Source organism: Cebidichthys violaceus, unplaced genomic scaffold (genome assembly GCF_023349555.1).
Source record: "Cebidichthys violaceus isolate CVI_PGR_0920_01 unplaced genomic scaffold, fCebVio1.0.p SCAF_19, whole genome shotgun sequence".
Taxonomy (NCBI): domain Eukaryota; kingdom Metazoa; phylum Chordata; class Actinopteri; order Perciformes; family Stichaeidae; genus Cebidichthys; species Cebidichthys violaceus.
Genome location: NW_027176361.1, coordinates 6,223,470 through 6,240,607, shown reverse-complemented (window position 1 = coordinate 6,240,607; position 17,138 = coordinate 6,223,470). Strand labels below are relative to the sequence as shown.

The window sequence follows — 17,138 nt, the reverse complement described above, 5'->3', positions numbered from 1 at the left end:
TGTAGAATAGAATTGATATTGTGTTTGATGTGTTTTTTCCTGCCTCACCCTATAATAGAGACAGCGGCTGCCCTGTGATTCATGGATTACAACATGACTTTTGCACCATTGTGATTCTACATACCAAACTTGTTTCTGAATATGGCATATTAACAACATAATGGACTGTAAAAGATTGTTTTAGAGAAAGGTGTGACTTTTGACTTGCATAGCTTCCTTCCCGTACAGATAAGAAACTTCAATTGAAATATTCTAACGAGGATGATTTCAAAGATACAAAACGTCTATGCCAACATCAAAAACTTTGCGCCGTTGATGTCTTAAACACTTTGAGGTGATTAGTATTTTAAAAGCATACCTTTGGTTGAATAATTAACATCCTGTCGAGTTGATCACAGCGCTTCCTCTTTTCCTCCCAGAAACGGCCTATAAAAAGACTTCATACAGATTTGAAACAGGTTGAATTGACCAATTGCAATCTCATGCATAAATGATCTGTGACATTGCAATGAATGGCACCTCTGCAAATGAAGTCATTTTGAAGGAAATTGCTGGTAATTTGATGCCACAGTCTGAAGGGGTTCTCTGCTTGAAATTGCTAATTTGTGGAATTCTTGTCGACGATTGGCACAATAAAGCGTCTGTCTCTTTTTTTGTGCTTTGAAAGCCTAGAAGTGCTCTGCTGCAACCCTCAGACATGGATAATATATCTATATATATTGCACAGCCATTCAAATAAATAGATGGTTTACTGAAAAGCTCAGTTGATAGTAAGTACTTAGATGCCATATTTAACATTCTAAAATTGGAATAAATTACACATTTAATTAGAATTATTCCTAAATAACATGATTTGCCTTACCAAGTACTACTCCATACATCAACAATTGTCAGCGTCATGATGCCAAAAATATGAACTGAGACAGTTGTATTAGCAGCTTTCAGGCGTGCAGCAGTCCTGACAGGATAAAACTCAACTGAAATGCACCCTCTTCGTTTATAAGTGAGCTGTTATGCTTTTCAGTGACTGTTATGCAGTCTCTGGAATTTCGCCTCAAGGCTCCTTCCATGCAGCTCTCAAACTCATCCCCATATTTGTATCCGATAACTCCAGATGAAGATAAGCCGTGTGCGATAGGAGTCGTAGCCTTTTCATATCCTGTCCACTCGGATGCATTACTTATGACCTCTCGTGTCTCCATCATAAACCATTCGCCGAGCAAAACTGTCACTCGTTAGAGGACAATATTTTGTTCTCTTTGTGCCCACTGCTTGTGTTTCTGTGTCCATTCCGGGGGCAGTCGTCTTGATGAAGTACCTCTCCCACCAGGTCATTAAGACAGCCATGGGAAAATTATGTTTAATGGTTGCCCTGGTGAATTCATAAATCATTTATTTGGCCGCACACCTGGCCCATTTATAACAGCTTAAATGTGAAAGTCTGCCAGCATTTATGAGGGGAGTTAGATACTTCAGTGAACCAGGATAATGAGGTTTATCACCTGTAAATCACTAACAAATCCCTTCCCAAAATGTATGAATGTCTGGTGTTGATGTTTGGATGCGAATGCTGTGAATTTAGCTTTAATCTCCACTTCCAAAATAAGTGTATTGTTTCCCTCTTCATGTCTTCATTTCTACATTGTATTTATGGCCACACATTTTTTTTATTACGCCTCCCCATGTTTAGTTATGTGATTTTATTTATTTCTGCTTATTTTCTTTTTGTTGTTTTGCTCTTGTCATATCGCTCAGCTATCAGGATTATGAACCTGAGATCAAGTAAGACAAAATTGGAAGGCATTTTCCCATAATTCCATCTTTCATTATCTCCTCCATATGAACAAATCCGCACCCAAATCCATCTCGATGCCTCTCTGAATCATTAACATGACTTATTGTTGAGTACTCAGTCATGTTGAAGTCCACATTAGTGTGCACACAGCACTCCTGTCTTAAATATACGAAGCCTCCAGATGTGACGAGCAAGATTAGTTTTAAATGGCACCTGCGTCTTCACAGTGCAGTCTATATAAAACAAATGTTTGATATAATAAGCTAGAAGCAGTAGTTGAATACTTGAAATACCTGAAATTAATAGATACATGATTGAAACAATTTATATTACCGTAGTTATATCCAGTTTTATGTAGCCTAATTAACAGGAGAATAAATTCTATCTAGATAAATTCATATTTCTGGACTTATTGAATGTCTGGCAGTCATCATTCTTAGTGATGTGCAATACCTAGGTGATACAATAAGCCTTAGAATAACCACATTTGCAGTTATTGATAACATCCCCAATGAACAAAAAAAGGTACACACAACACAAAGGACTTCATCAAGTTTAGACTGAAACGCTGCGTGAAATAATTTAGTCGAAAGCAAGACGGTATGCAAGAGCTTTCACACTGAGTATGCACGGTCACACAGCCTTGAGACTGAACCGTAACAGTGGGATGACCAGCTGTGCCAGTTTGGATGGCATTAACCCGGGAGCCAGAATATCGAGATATATCCAACCGCTGATATACGCAACAGCAGAGATGTTTACCATTATTTTAGACAGTCAGGTATTGTTTATACATTCCAATCAAGATTATCTGATAATGTGCGTTATTGTGCTTTGACAATGAGTGCCCCTCTAATTAGAGGCTGCAGATAGAAAACATAACTGCCTCCTTCAGATCGCTGTTAAAGGACTTAATCTCACTCAAAGGGAAGATTGTCAAGCATGCAGGCTGTTGGACATGACAGACGCTGATATGAAGCTTAACTCCGCCTCTTTACCCAAAAAGGGTGCAGGTGAAGAAAAAGGGCCACTTGTCTGCACAGTGTACCCTACATGAAGATAGAGTCCTTCATTCTTGATAGACTCTGTGTTGTTATTAATTCTCAGACACTTATCCCAACCCTCAGGTAATAGAATCCAACATGTAATGTACTCATTTAAATAGGCTTCTAATAAAAATGTCATATCTGTTACCCTCCCATTTATACAGACCTCATTTATCATATATACGAAGCTGCAGTTTTATGATCATCTATGGCTTTTCAAACAGTCAATGGCAAATGCTTGACAGAGTGCAAATAAGGAAAGGAAAAGATGGCAAAGAATCAAAAGATGAAGATTAAAGCCATTGTCATTTCTCATCAATTTCTTCCCCCTCTTCATGTTTGCGAATTCTCTCCCTCTCATAGGAAAACCTTGATAACTGTACACACCTCAGTTCACATTGTGGCTTTTAACCTCCATTTATTGTCACAAAATATTGTGTTTGGTACAATTTACACTTCTCCCAAGCTCAAACCCAGTTTTAAAGCACTTTTAGCACACTAACTTTATCAAATGGTTTGCAAGATGGCTGTTTGTCTGTATTCCAGATCATGGGTGATTGGGGCCATTGCCTTGCTCTGCCTGCTGGGCCTGACCTGGGCTTTTGGCCTGATGTATGTCAACGAGAGCACGGTGGTCATGGCCTACCTGTTCACCATCTTCAACTCCCTGCAAGGAATGTTCATCTTCATCTTCCACTGTGTGCTGCAGAAAAAGGTATGGGGTCATTCTCAAGATGCGCTGTGTGAAATCAGTTTATCGTTATGTTAGAAAAGCATCTCCAAATGCGCCCAGTATGATATTGTTACCCTCTGATTTGGTCTGGTGGTTGGTTTGCATTGACTGTAGCTGTGCTTTTATTCCATACAGGTGCGTAAGGAGTACGGGAAGTGCCTGCGTACTCACTGCTGCAGCGGTAAAAGTGTGGACAGCTCCATCGGCTCTGGAAAAGGCACCGCCTCTCGTGCTCCAGGACGTTACTCTACTGGTTCACAGGTGGCAAAATGCAGTCATGCTCCCCTTTTGTTTCCTTCCTTTTCGTTCTTGATTCACTGCACTTGACAGTATCTCCTCTAGCGGTGCTTTGAGTAGTCGGTCTGCATAGCGAGGGCGATTTATTCCTAGATGATAATCCATGGCATTACACAGATGTTCATGTCGCTCTACCACAGCTGAAGTTATGAAGAACTTTTGAGAAAATATTTTAGAGGTGACTGTGTAGGTATGCATGATAGAAGGAAGTACAGCATATGTCCTTGTTCGGAAGTGATAGCAGGGTAAGCGTTATCACAAACCTGTTAAGCTAAACACTTTCTGAGTACATAAAGTCAGTCTGGAATTCATTTCCACTGGAGCAGGCTGCACATCGGTGCAGCGACACTGACTAAACTATTGGCTCGAGCTCTGTGAGGGATTTGTTCACACTCACAGATGCAGATTGGACTCTCTCTGCCAAAATATGTGGATTCTGTCCCCCTTGTAAAGTAAATTGTTAATGGATTCCGCCCACATTGACCTGAAGTATAGGATGAATTGCCATGATACACTGTAATTGAACATAATTTCCATATTCTAAAGATTGTGGTTTCCTTCCAATGTTCAGTTATTTAAATAGTCCTTCCAGTCAAGCGTGCAGTGGCAACCCACGATACAAGCTGGTTTCTGCACACAGATCAAAGCGTTTAATTATACACAGTGCTTTGACAAGATGGCTGTAACCTCATGCTCAGTCGCTTTATATGAGCGAGACAGGAATGGAAACACTCAGAAAGACGTGCTTGTTTATTGCTTACTCTGAGGCTTCTAAATGAATGTGTAATCAGCAAAGTACATTTGAACCCGCTGGCTATGAATGGTTCAAGTTTTTATCCGTCCAAAAAAACAAGAAGTAGCAGCAGCAGTGTCATTTCCAACCCATCTGTGTCTTCAGTGCTGGGGACGACATGACATAGAATATGTTATTGAGATCGTCGGTGTCAGGATATGTTCCCGTGAGATTACAAGAGCTGTGTGTCACCTGGGGGTGACACAGAATTGCCATATTGATCATAACACATCTGCGTGGGCATTTTCTTCCACATCCTTTATGAGACGATGGTGAAACTTACATGTATAAAAAACATGCTCACGGTCTGTATTTCATATAGAGAGTTTCAGGAGGTGAGGGTGCTGTGACATTTGCTCCAAATTTAGATAATGATGATGGCAGTGCCGACGTCATAGTTAAGCTGAATCCTGTTCAAGGTGTTAGAGGCAACTTAAAGACATCGATTCATTCCATGTTATATTTTTAAATCTGGTTCACAATAAATTAGTGTTAAGGCAGTGTAAAGATGACACTCTGGTGCAATAGCATTATTAACGGTAGAAATTATGACCAAAATCACAAAAATAGAGCGTTAATTATCCTTTATGTGAAGCACTTCATCACGAAACATTTTGAACAATATTTTCTTTTCTCCATCACCAATCTGTGTATCAATCTGGAAATCTCTGAAAACCTCTGGCAAGACAGAAAGTATTCAGCTCCATGGTTGAATAACCAGATCCTTAGCTTGTGCAACAGCCCGTGGGACACTCCCATAATTAACCAGGATGAACCCTTTTGGATTGAGCATTTGAAACCTGAGACACTGATTCGGAGAGCTTGAGTGATGACTTTATTATTGACTTCGCCTATCCCAGTACTAGTGCTCATCTTTAATTGGAGGTTTCTTATACCCACAGCTGACATGTTTTATGGCTTAACAACTTGATTAAAAGGCAGACAGTTTATTTATTTTTGCTTCATATCTCACCTTTTATAGTTGGTGAGTGTAATAGAACCTCATAAATATTCAATGTTAGACTTTTACTTTTCAGCTGTGTTTCTGACGATGTACAGAGTGAAATCTGACGTGTTTTGACATGTTGTTTGTCCCCGCAGAGTCGCATCCGTCGAATGTGGAATGACACTGTCAGAAAACAGTCAGAGTCTTCTTTCATGACCGGCGACATCAACAGCTCTGCATCACTTAACAGAGGTACTTGGTCACGCAGCAAATATTTACTTGAATACACCGGCCTTCACCTTTAGACTGTATTACGAATGCAAGATACCGCTTTACACAAAATATTCCCTATTTTTTAGTTGCAATCACTTTCCATTTAATAGGACACGAAGGCTTTAGATTATGAAAACCATTTTTTTTAAAAGCAAAGCTTTTAACTGCAAACCTTGAGTCAAGGTAAATCAGTCATTTCACAAAAGTTTGCACAAGATACTCCAAATGATTCAAATTTCAAGTAGGAGACACATTTTGTATCCAAATGTTAATTATCACCAAATATAAAAGCAAGTTAAATGGAACTACTCATATGGCTTGGTGCATTCGTCGCCTGGATGAAAGAGAACGTGATTATGAATACAGGGCAGAGATTGAAAGGATAAAATCCTGATTTGGTGTCATACTGCTTCAAAAAATTGTTGATGTTTTTATATTTGAAGCATCAACAAACCATCAAAGGAGTTTACAAAAAGGATTTCATTTAATCTAAACAAATACAAATACAATTGAGTGAATGTAATGAAATCCAATTGTTTGTAAAAATTCTGGTTTTGGGGCATTTAATAAGACTGATGCAAATGTATCTTAATTTGGTTTCCCTTGTCAAGCAGTGCAAATCTAGCTGACAGTGAAACTGGGCTTACTCCCTGGAATAAAAACTAAAAATCAATTCAGTGGAATTCCCTCTCAGAGACACGTTAATAAAAAGTATTTTTCCATAATGTATTTGACAGCGGTGCAGTGAATAGAGTTAACTTCGGAGTCCTTCAGATTATACAGAAAATAGATCACTGCCTACATCTGACATCGAGTGGCAAATACCGCACTGGCTGGCATCCATCTCTAACACTCTCCCCACTCATCGCATCTCTTGATGGAGGGCTCCAGTTCCACACTGCTTGCTCTCTAAATCCGCTCTGGGCGCCTGCTTGCGTCGACACTAATGCATAGTTACAATGATGGATTAATGTTCGACACAGGGAAGAAGTGTCAAGATCTCAATAATTAGACACTCAGCTTAGCACCATCAACAGACACACAGCCTCGATCTATTGTGGAGAGGCTAAATTGGGGCAGGAGGTGGGGCTGGAGAAAAGTTGAAGAAGAGTGTACAGAGATCTTCCATAAAGGCGAGAGGCGGAGTTAGTAATTATGAACGCAATTTTATACCCTTGGCTTCTTACCAGGCTGGATTTGATAGAGACAACACTCGCAGGAGTTAAGTGTGTCCTGCCATCACAAGTATCATAAGGAACAGATGCAAAAATAATGTCACTTATCCCATGCTGTTATTACGGTATTATGAGTTGAGGAGCGACTATTTCTTGCTGATTTGTCCTTTTGATTTCGCACACCCCGGCTTCTCCCCCCTTTGGCACCTGAAAGCGAGCTCGCAGCTGACACTCTTGCTGCGTTCCTCTCGAGAGCGTAGTCATGCAATCATCCTGATAGCGTTGCATGTTCAATTAATCCCAGCATTCGGGATTATTGCACCACACAATCAGTGCAATCAGTGAAGCTTTGGAAATTGTCCAATTTATCCAACATAGACACAATAAGTGGGGGATCTGTCACTGGGAGAATTCAAAAGGGCTAGTGTTCATGGAATACACTGTAATTAGGGCAAACGGCAACAACAAATTAAACAAAAAACATTCTGTGTTCCAAGCTAAATTCTAATAGGGCTAATAAATACTAAAGCTAAAACAAACTAAATATTGATTAATGCTGAACGATGACTCTAAATCAGCAGTGCTGTTATTATTTAAAAATGTCATCCATGTCTTCCAACATAGAAGATATTAATTTAATAAGAGCCCCCTCAAAAAGTAAAAGATCAACTTTTTGAAAAGATGGAGTGTCACAAGGTAATATAAAAGTCTTTCTCCATTGGTTTGACAGATTCAGAGCATTAGAAAAGAACAGTGCACACTGCCAGAGCATCTAATTGCTGCGTACTCGTACCATAGCATACTGGAAGTCCTCATAAGTCTTGAATTTGCTGCTTTAGAAATAGCAGCATCATTTCATGTTGACGGGTATTGTAAACAGAAAATGAATGTGAATGTTTCCAGCATACCTGATATTCAGCATAATGTATTCAAACACTTGAAAATATATAATTTTTTGTCAACGGCAAAGAAAAGCCGAATCATCAGGGAATCCGCACCGGGGTCAGCCTGTGAATGTGTCACAGGCTGAATGTTGGGAAAACGATGTGTCATTTGGGCAAGATCCTAGCAATCCATGCGAAATGAGCCAATGTTCTGTTTGCGCGAAGGAGGCGAGGTTGAAGTAATAACTATCTTGACCAAAGAGAGGACATGTCACTAGGCCTGTCACGGTTAGTGATTTTATTGGACTATATATATTATATAAACAATATTATTGTCATTTGGGGATTTTCTAATCTAATGTAAACAAACACAACGGGATATATCGAGGTCAGCAGAATTGATAGTGGTCATATCCGTATATATCTCAACTCAAAATGGTTGAGGCCATGCGGTGTACCAGAGATGTCAGAGATGAGATGTACCAGTCACAATTCTTAGCTATTTTATGAAGCTATGGGTGCCTGATTTCAGAAAGAGAGAGCAGGCCTCTCACTTCTAGTTTGGCATTTTGCAACAAGAAGTGACACGAGAGTACAACCGGACGCTGAATAAGACTTTTTTAGGTAACCAACATGTTCCAATTAACTTTCATGAACTGAAAACACTGTGAAAGTTGTAAGGTGACCACCAGACCAGACCAGTTATACCAGTTTTATCTGGTTCTTAGTTAACGTTTCCGCTGCTAATTATTGCCATCTCTGTTCAGAAAAGGTGTTTTGCAAACAGTAAATTAAAACAATTGAGAGCACACTATTTTTTTATTTCATGACCATAGCCTCAAAGGCCTAACAGTTTCCCCGAGTGATTATTGTATTCTGCCCTGTTTGAGTCTAGAAATGTAACAGTTCATGTGTTGTGTTGGCCATTTCGATGTTTCTTTGTAATTTATGTCTGTTAAGGCTAGTATGCTGCCAGAATGTGGAGCACAGAAACAGGCTTAACACTAATGGCTGGCATTAAAGGTATAATATGTAGGCACACTCTGGCTCTCTGGCTCAGCGAGCCCGAGAGTAAGCTGGAGAGATGGAGAGAGAGATGGATAGATAGATAGATAGATAGATAGGGTCGACCGGGCTAGAGAGTGAATGGAGAGAGGGAACGGCATTAGTGAGAACAATCAGGAAATCGGAAGAATAAAACATTATTTTCTGATTGTTTTCCAGCATTTACGTTCTATAGCACAAGTAAAAACACCCACCTCCCAACGCTACGGGAAGGTGCAGCATTTAGAATGGATGCAGCATGTTTCATCCTGCTGTGGCCTGTCTGCTCTCTCTGTGCCGCTCTGTGTCTCCGCTCGGTCACGGACACGGTCCAATATAGCACCACACAGCAGAGAGACTTGACAGGTGACACACATACACACACACAGAAGCACATACAAACACACAGCGATATATAACAACTCGTTTTCCTTTGCATTGTGTCAGGCGGTGTTTGAATTAGGAATGAGAACAGGCAGCACACCCTGCTTATTGGCTGGGGGTTACATCCCTACATGGGGTCCAAATGTTCTTTACTGACGCCCAGAAACGTCCTGAGCTCAGCAGAATTAGAAGAAAAGAGAAAATACCATCAGAGGGCAGGGTTTCTGCAGATACAGACTCGGCCACACCCTACCACTGGATTATAAGTGATGATTGAGAGGTTGTTTTTTTAGGGAAATTGTTGCATATTATACCTTTAACAATACAATTGACACACTTTCCGTCGGGCCCATTAGCCGTGTCAGTTCAGCTCTGCCACTTTCACGTAGCAAAACCCCTCACATTAATGATCATGTGATCATTTGGGTGTTAATGGCTGTCATTGCTCAGCTGCATCTGCCCAACTGATATGTATGTTCTCTCTCTTTCTGTCTGTCCAAATCTTTTGACAATTTATCCACCCACCTACCTTCCTCTGTCTCAACGCTCTTCTTCTCTTCTGTTTTTTTTCTGTCTCACTCTGTCTCTTTCTGGCTGCTCCAGGGGCTATGGCTAACCATCTTATACCTAATGCACTCCTACGTCCTCATGGCACTAACAATCCCTATAATACATTGCTTGGGGAATCGGCAGTCTATAACAACCCTCTGGGCATGTACAACACACAAGGTGTGCTAGCTTCTTTTCATTCTTTAACATTGTGGCTAGGGCAGTGTTTCTTTTTTCTTTTTGTCCGGTCCTGGAGAGACTGCGAGGTTTCACATCTTTGTTCATGCCCAGGAACAGAATGCAACTTTATGATTGGAGAGTTACAAGCAACAGACTTGCACTGAGCTGAAATGCCAGTGTTCACCCTCGAGTGTTTTTACAGGGCTTTGATTTAAAAAAAAAAAAAAAAAAAAACACTGCTCTAGGTGTTGTGTGTTAGCATTGAACAAAATATAGCTTTGTCACAAAAATCCTACAGGTTTGTTGTGCTGTGGGGTTTTTCATTGGGGGTGTATCATGGCTTCTAGTCAGGCCGTGCCATTCGGTTACAAAGTACACACCCAGACATTTGGCCATCATAGACATTGTAAAAATGATGAAAAATGTGTGCCTGTTGGCAGCTAGATACATCCCCAGGCATTTATTTTAAATGTGCTCAATTGTTGTCAGTGAAGCTTGTGTGCCATGTCTTTTGTCTCTCTCTTTTGAGCATTTCTTTCTTTTTATGCTCCTGTTGGATCGTCAAACATCCTTGTTTGGGATGAATGTAATTGGATCTGATGTTTAAATTTAAAATGCAATTCATTTATATTTCATAGAATAGAGTAGTCTGAAGAGCAAAAATGAGGATTGCCATTCATTTGAGTCTCTTGTGTTTTAATAATTTCATGAATATAATTTCTTCCATTTTAAGCCATAAATGGTTCAGTTTTCTGACTCTTTCAAAGACTAAATTGCCCTTCCATTTGGAACTTTTGATTGTAAAAATTGCTAATTCATATATTCAAAATGAGGGTTATTAAGTCAACGTAAATGTGATCCACCCGTTATTTCGCTCTTTGGGGTGGGGGGGTGGTGGGTGGTCAATATATTGGTACTTGAATATAACACCAGTACAAATGTTAGATTTGAGTATTAGAAACCATCTCTGATCAGCCAAAAATAAATAAATTAGAACCTGGATCAGCATATTTAATTACTATTTTTCTGTGTGCAAAACTGTTATTATTTTATTCCATCTTTGGGCAGTCAAGATGAGATCGCTGTAACTTCGTGAGTCTGTAAAACTGAGAAACTTGTGTGAAACTGAGATAAAAAGTCAGAGAGCTTTGATCAGGGGATAATTTATGTATGCAATACAAGTACTGCATCGGAGCTTGTGACAGAGGGCTATAATTCACCTACATTGCCGTAGGTGTTAAAGAAATATCTGGAAGGATGAAAATGCAAATGCATCAAACGATTTACTGGTGCATTTGACACTCAACTACCGTCGCCATGTTTCACCCCAAGGATTCTGCAAAAAGTCATTGAGAAACATCTTTACTTCTATATATTTCCTTCTCTGATATGTTGTGGTTCTTTCTGTGGGTACACAATATTTGCACGATACTATGAAACAATTGCATTCCAGCAGCATTTTCTTGGTGCGTCATCAGCATACTGTATGTGCACATTTCTCTTCTACCTGTCACTGTTATGCTTATTGTGTTTTCTTTTCTTCTTTCCTTCCCCTCATGCTGTCCCAAAAAGAGCCCTACAGAGAGACAAGTATGGGAGTCAAACTAAACATTGCTTATCAAATGTAATTGACTTTGGCTTTACTTTCTTTTCACTCGATGCTGACAAAGGGGTAATGAAAACAAAATGTCATTCCCTTTGGAAGTAATAGCGTTCTTTTATGACAAAGGCCCTCACCATTTCAAATAGACCTGTAAAAATCAGTTTAAATCACATCCTGGACTTCACTGCTTTTTGTACTTTGCACTTCTTGATGTCAAAAAAAAAAGACTTCAGGCATTTGCTGCTTCTTACAGGCAAATATCCATTGACCCGTTTGGTATCGCACTCTGACTCTGAAGTCAATCCAATTAGTCACCATTTTGACTCACCTCAACATGTAATAAGGCCTATCAATATCGAATGATTTGTATTCTTATCAGTAAATATTGAACACCCGTGCCTGTTCATGCATTTATTTTATTTATATTTTACAATGCACTTTGATCAAGCCATCACATGTTTTGAAGGTCTCAAAAATGAGTCTTGTGAAGTTCTGAAGAGGTCAAACTCGTGGGCTTGACACTTGGATGGCCTTGTATGATGTAGTTTGAATTAACGTTAAAAATCATGCTTTGATGGTGATGGCATAGACCAGATGAAATATGAAAACAGAGAGAACAGAAAGTCTCATTCCTTTCAGTGTGGGTTGATATGTATTACTAATTCATGTCTAGAGAGAGGACTATTTATGTTCACACAGACGAAGCAGACATGAAGAAATATTTTGATTCCAGTATTACAATGTTACATTGCAATGCTCAAATGGGACAATATGGCTGGGGTCCAAATTTACAGCTGTTGCTCTGGTTTGTGTTCACTTTAAGTGTTCCATGCATGGCTGTGGTTTTTGTCTTTGCTTGCTTGAATGTAGTGCTGAAGCTTTGTGTGTTTGTGCTGTGCTTGAGCTTTGTGTTGTTGCGTGTCACACATATCGGTGTTTTCACCACTGCCATAGAATAATGAAAAGTGAAATTGGGTCTTAGAAAATGTTATTTTTGTAACAAGGTAAGTGTGTATGATGTTCATATTTACAGGATATTGTATTTTTGTATTGTGCTTTATATCTTTCCTAATATAAATACTGTAGGGTCTTAATTTCCACAAAGCGCACTTTATAGAATTGTGGGTGACATATAGTTTCGTAGAGTGCTTGGGGTTCCGGACATATTTCAGAATAAAAGGGCTAGAGAATGTGATGGGTGTACTTTGTGTTTGTAAAAGTGGCTGACATTTAGCAAGTTGCAATTACATCCCATCAGATTCTACCCTTCTCATTTGCCCACTCTATCCCCCAATCCAACCCATGTTTGTCATTCCAGAGGGAATCCTGAACAATGCCCGGGATACAAGTGTCATGGATACTCTACCACTGAATGGTAACCATGGCAACAGCTACAGCATCGCCAGCGCTGAGTACATGAGTGACTGCGTCCAGATCATTGATCGGGGTTATAACCACAAGGAGACCACCCTGGAAAAGAAGATCCTGAAAGAGCTCACCTCCAATTATATCCCCTCCTACCTCAACAATTCCCACGAGCGCTCAACTGAGCAGAACCGGAACCTAATGAATAAGCTGGTCAATAATGTCAGCAACGGTGGCAAGGACAGTGGCTACGGGATGGGCTTGGGAATGGGGATGGGCATGAATGTGGCGCTGAGCCTGGACGACCACTCCACCTTTGGTCCGCACCACGACGAAGGCCTGGGCCTGGAGTTAATCCGCGAGGAGTCCAATGCCCCGCTGTTGCCTCAAAGACCGCTCCCGTCACTGCAGGCGGTGGACAACCTTAACAATCACCTCCACCAGTCAGCGCCGCCACCCCTTCCTCTGCCCCACCACCCCTTCTCGTCCGCCACCACTTCCTCGTCTCGGAGGAGGATCCCCCAGGAGAACAGCGAAAGTTTCTTCCCCTTACTTACCAACGAGCACACCGACGACGAGGGCTCATCACCCAGCCACAACCACCAGAGAGACTCCCTCTATACCAGCATGCCCATGCTGCCCGGCCTGCCAGACGCGTCTGCAGAATCTGCTGACGGCTCCAAGGATGGCGGGGATGCCAAGAGCCCAGAGGCCAGTTCAGACGACGTTTACTACAAGAGCATGCCCAACTTGGGCTCCCGTAACCACCTCCATCAGCTGCACTCCTATTACCACTTAGGGCGGGGCAGCAGCGATGGCTTCATCGTGCCCCCAAACAAAGAGGATCTATCCCCAGAAGAAGCCCAGTCGGAGCCCTCGCACCTGGTCACCAGCCTATAGGCCCAACACCCCCCCCGCTCCTCCAGTGTCCCTCCTATTACCGTAGTCCTCTTCACCGTGTCCCCTTGTCCCTTCAGTCGTTGGCAGTGGTAGCCTTTCTTTTTATTCTGTGCCCCGAAGACTGAAGCAGAGCAAATGACTCTACTCGCTTTTACTGACCACCAACAGGATATTATTGCTATGTACGGGGCCTAATATGTGACTATATTTGGTTAAACATTGCGGGAATCTGTTGATGTTGTGTGTCCCCCACCCCCACCCCCCTCCAACCCTGTGTGGTTTGGCGTGTTTTGTCTCAGTGTGAAGAGAGACAATTACTCACACAGGAGATTTTTAGGTCTCAGAGATGTAGTCTGACAGTCTAAATGAACTGCATAGCCCCACACTATACAGGTCTAAACTATAGACTTCACCAGAATAAATGGGAAATTTAAAAAAGGACTATTTTATTATACTTCTGTATCTATATTGCTTTTTTGAAAGATTTTCTTCCTCTTTGGTGAGTTGCAGCACATTTTGTTTGCTGAAGTGTCCCTTCGATGAAAAAAAGACAAAAAAAAACAACAACACAAACACATTTTGAACAATTACCATGAAGGAATTATTGATCGTATGCTTTCAAGCATAGCTGTTCTTTTTCTTTCATTTTACTGTAATAACAGTTGTTAAAAGAGGGAGAAAAAAAACTAATAAGATAATTATGAGATATTTCTATGTAATTGTACAGGTAACTAGCATTGCACACAGTAGTATGCTTTCTTTTGTTCCGAGCAAACCCTTTGTCTCTGTAAATGTAGTGGTTAGGAGCAATTTTGTTCTGTTGTGCTGGCCTTTCTGGTTTTCTGGTACCAGTCTGTTTTTTTTGTTTTCCTCTTTTATCACTTTCCAAGAATTGACCATCTAAATAGAAGCAAAATAACACAAAAAATATCACAACAAAACGCGTATCGTGCTGGCATTTTTGTGCTACGTATTCATCTTTGTTTCCAGGTCTACTTTCTGTTTCAGTTAGATTTCTGTTCCCTTTTTTTTTTTTCACTGTGTAGATAGCAGAGCTATGATTCACAGATCGTCAAGGAGACAGAATAAGTCCAAGTTAATCATGAATGTCCCTCAGAAAGGTTCATAGTGCATTCTGCATCTCTATTGGCATTCGCTTGTGCTTCGAGAGAGAGAGAGAACAAATTGAACATTGATGAGCACCAGGCACTTGTACAAAAAAGAAAGATGGTTGTTTTACTTATTAAAGAAGAGCTTTTGGAGTGAGAAAAACTGGAAGTGTTTTTGTTTTTCTTCCTCAAGGAGAAAATATATTTATTTATCTGTTTACCAAACAGTAATCAAATGCAGGATGGAACCAAGTTTAGTGGCACAGATACGTTTTTATTATCGGCTATGATTATGGCTTCTTATTTATTCATTTTTGTAATGGTTTCCAAGTTGAATGACCTCATAACTAATATTTGTTGTAACAGTGAAACTTGTTTGCCAACAAATAAATTACTGACTAAGATTCATCACTTAGCTATGACAAAAGTTTTGTCTGGGTCTTGGAACTCTTTTATATGGATACCAGCGAAGGACCTCCAAATGATGGAACGATCAATTCATTTTTTTTAATTATCGGTTAATATCCCTCATTAGCCCTCTGTCCATTTTAGTGCCAAATAAACTTTGGCCCAGAAACAGTGGATGTGCTCTGTATGCTCTGGTCTGCTTTACAATAGAAGCAGTGATTTCATAAGCTGTAATAAATATTTCAATATCATTGCTGGTGTAACCAATGAATTCTTTACAGCTACTGTATGTTTTACGATAGTTTGATAAACTAAGCAGGAGACATGAAAGTCACCCGGACCATTCACCCTGGAAGAGGACAGGAGGAGAGGTAAGTAAGTCTTATCATGTAAATATGAAGTTATTGTATTGTTTCATGCCGTAGCAACTGCTCTCATCAGCAAACTGTTTGCAACCAGCCAACATGCACTTAATTCAAAGCCCACCTGATTTGCTCAACAAACTGAATATTACACTTAAGTGTTGCATCACTGCACCTATAAACCTAGTTTACTTAATTCATGATAAATACAGTGCTGTGAAAAAGTATTTGCCCCCTTCCTGGTTTCTTATTGTTTTGCATATTTGTCACACTTAAATGTTTCAGATCATCAAAATTGTTTTAATATTAGACAAAGATAACCCGAGTAAATACAAAATGCAGTTTTTAAATGATGATTTCTTTTATTATGGGAGAAAAGCTATCCAAACCTACTTGGCCCTGTGTGAAAAAGTAATTGCCGACCCCTTGATAAATCATGAATCAACTGTGATTATTTTGGAAAACTGAGTTCAATTTCACTATCCACACCCAGGCCTGATTACTGCCAGACCTGTTGAATCAAGAAATCACTTAAATAGAACCTGTCTGACAAAGTGAAGTATTCTAAAAGATCTCAAAAAGCAACACATCATGCCGCGATGTAAAGAAATTCAAGAACAGATGAGGAACAAAGTAACTGACATGAATCAGTCTGGAAAGACCCCAGAACAACATCTGAAGAACTTCAGGCCTCACTCTCCTCAGTTAAGATCAGTGTTCATGATTCAACAATAAGAAAGAGACAGGGCAGAAATAGCATCATGGGAGAGTTCTGAGGCGAAAGACACTGCTGAGCAAAAAGAACACAAAGACTCGTCTAACATTTACCAAAAAACATCTTGATGATCCCCGAGACTTTTGGACAAATATTCTGTGGACTGACGAGACTAAAGTTGAACTTTTTGGAAGGTGTGCGTCCCGTTACATCTGGAGTAAAACTGACACAGCATTTCATAAAAACAACATCATAGCAACAGTCAAACATGGTGGTGGTGGTGTGATGGTCTGGGGCTGCTTTGCAGCTTCAGGACCTGGACGACTTTCCATAATTGATGGAACCATGAGTTCTGCTCTCTACCAGAACCTCCTGAAGGAGAATGTTGAGCCATCAGTTTGTGACCTCAAACTCAAGCACACTTTGGTTCTGCAGCAGGACAATGATCCAAAACACACCAGCAAGTCCAGCAAGTCCACCTCTGAATGGCTCAAGAAAAGCAAAATGAAGGTTCTGGAGTGTCCTAGTCAAAGTCTGGACTTAAATCTGATTGAGATGCTGTGGCTGAGCTTAAACA

At 40.4% G+C, this 17,138-nt stretch overlaps 1 protein-coding gene across 8 annotated transcripts in view; it reads left to right on the top strand.

The window, feature by feature from the left end:
* Positions 1–15,735, top strand: part of LOC137874605 (adhesion G protein-coupled receptor L3-like) — a 207,278-nt gene extending 191,543 nt beyond the window's left edge. For 3 of the 8 annotated variants that reach the window (XM_068713377.1, XM_068713379.1, XM_068713376.1), the window contains 6 exons: positions 3,388–3,556; positions 3,710–3,835; positions 5,766–5,862; positions 9,974–10,099; positions 11,672–11,689; positions 13,021–15,735. In XM_068713377.1, coding sequence (XP_068569478.1) covers positions 3,388–3,556; positions 3,710–3,835; positions 5,766–5,862; positions 9,974–10,099; positions 11,672–11,689; positions 13,021–13,967 — 1,483 coding nt within the window. In that variant the 3' untranslated portion in view covers positions 13,968–15,735. Of the gene's footprint in view, positions 1–3,387; positions 3,557–3,709; positions 3,836–5,765; positions 5,863–9,973; positions 10,100–11,671; positions 11,724–13,020 lie in introns of all 8 variants that reach the window. The other 5 variants (XM_068713383.1, XM_068713381.1, XM_068713380.1 and 2 more) reach the window with 5 other exon arrangements.
* Positions 15,736–17,138: the final 1,403 nt, after the last annotated feature.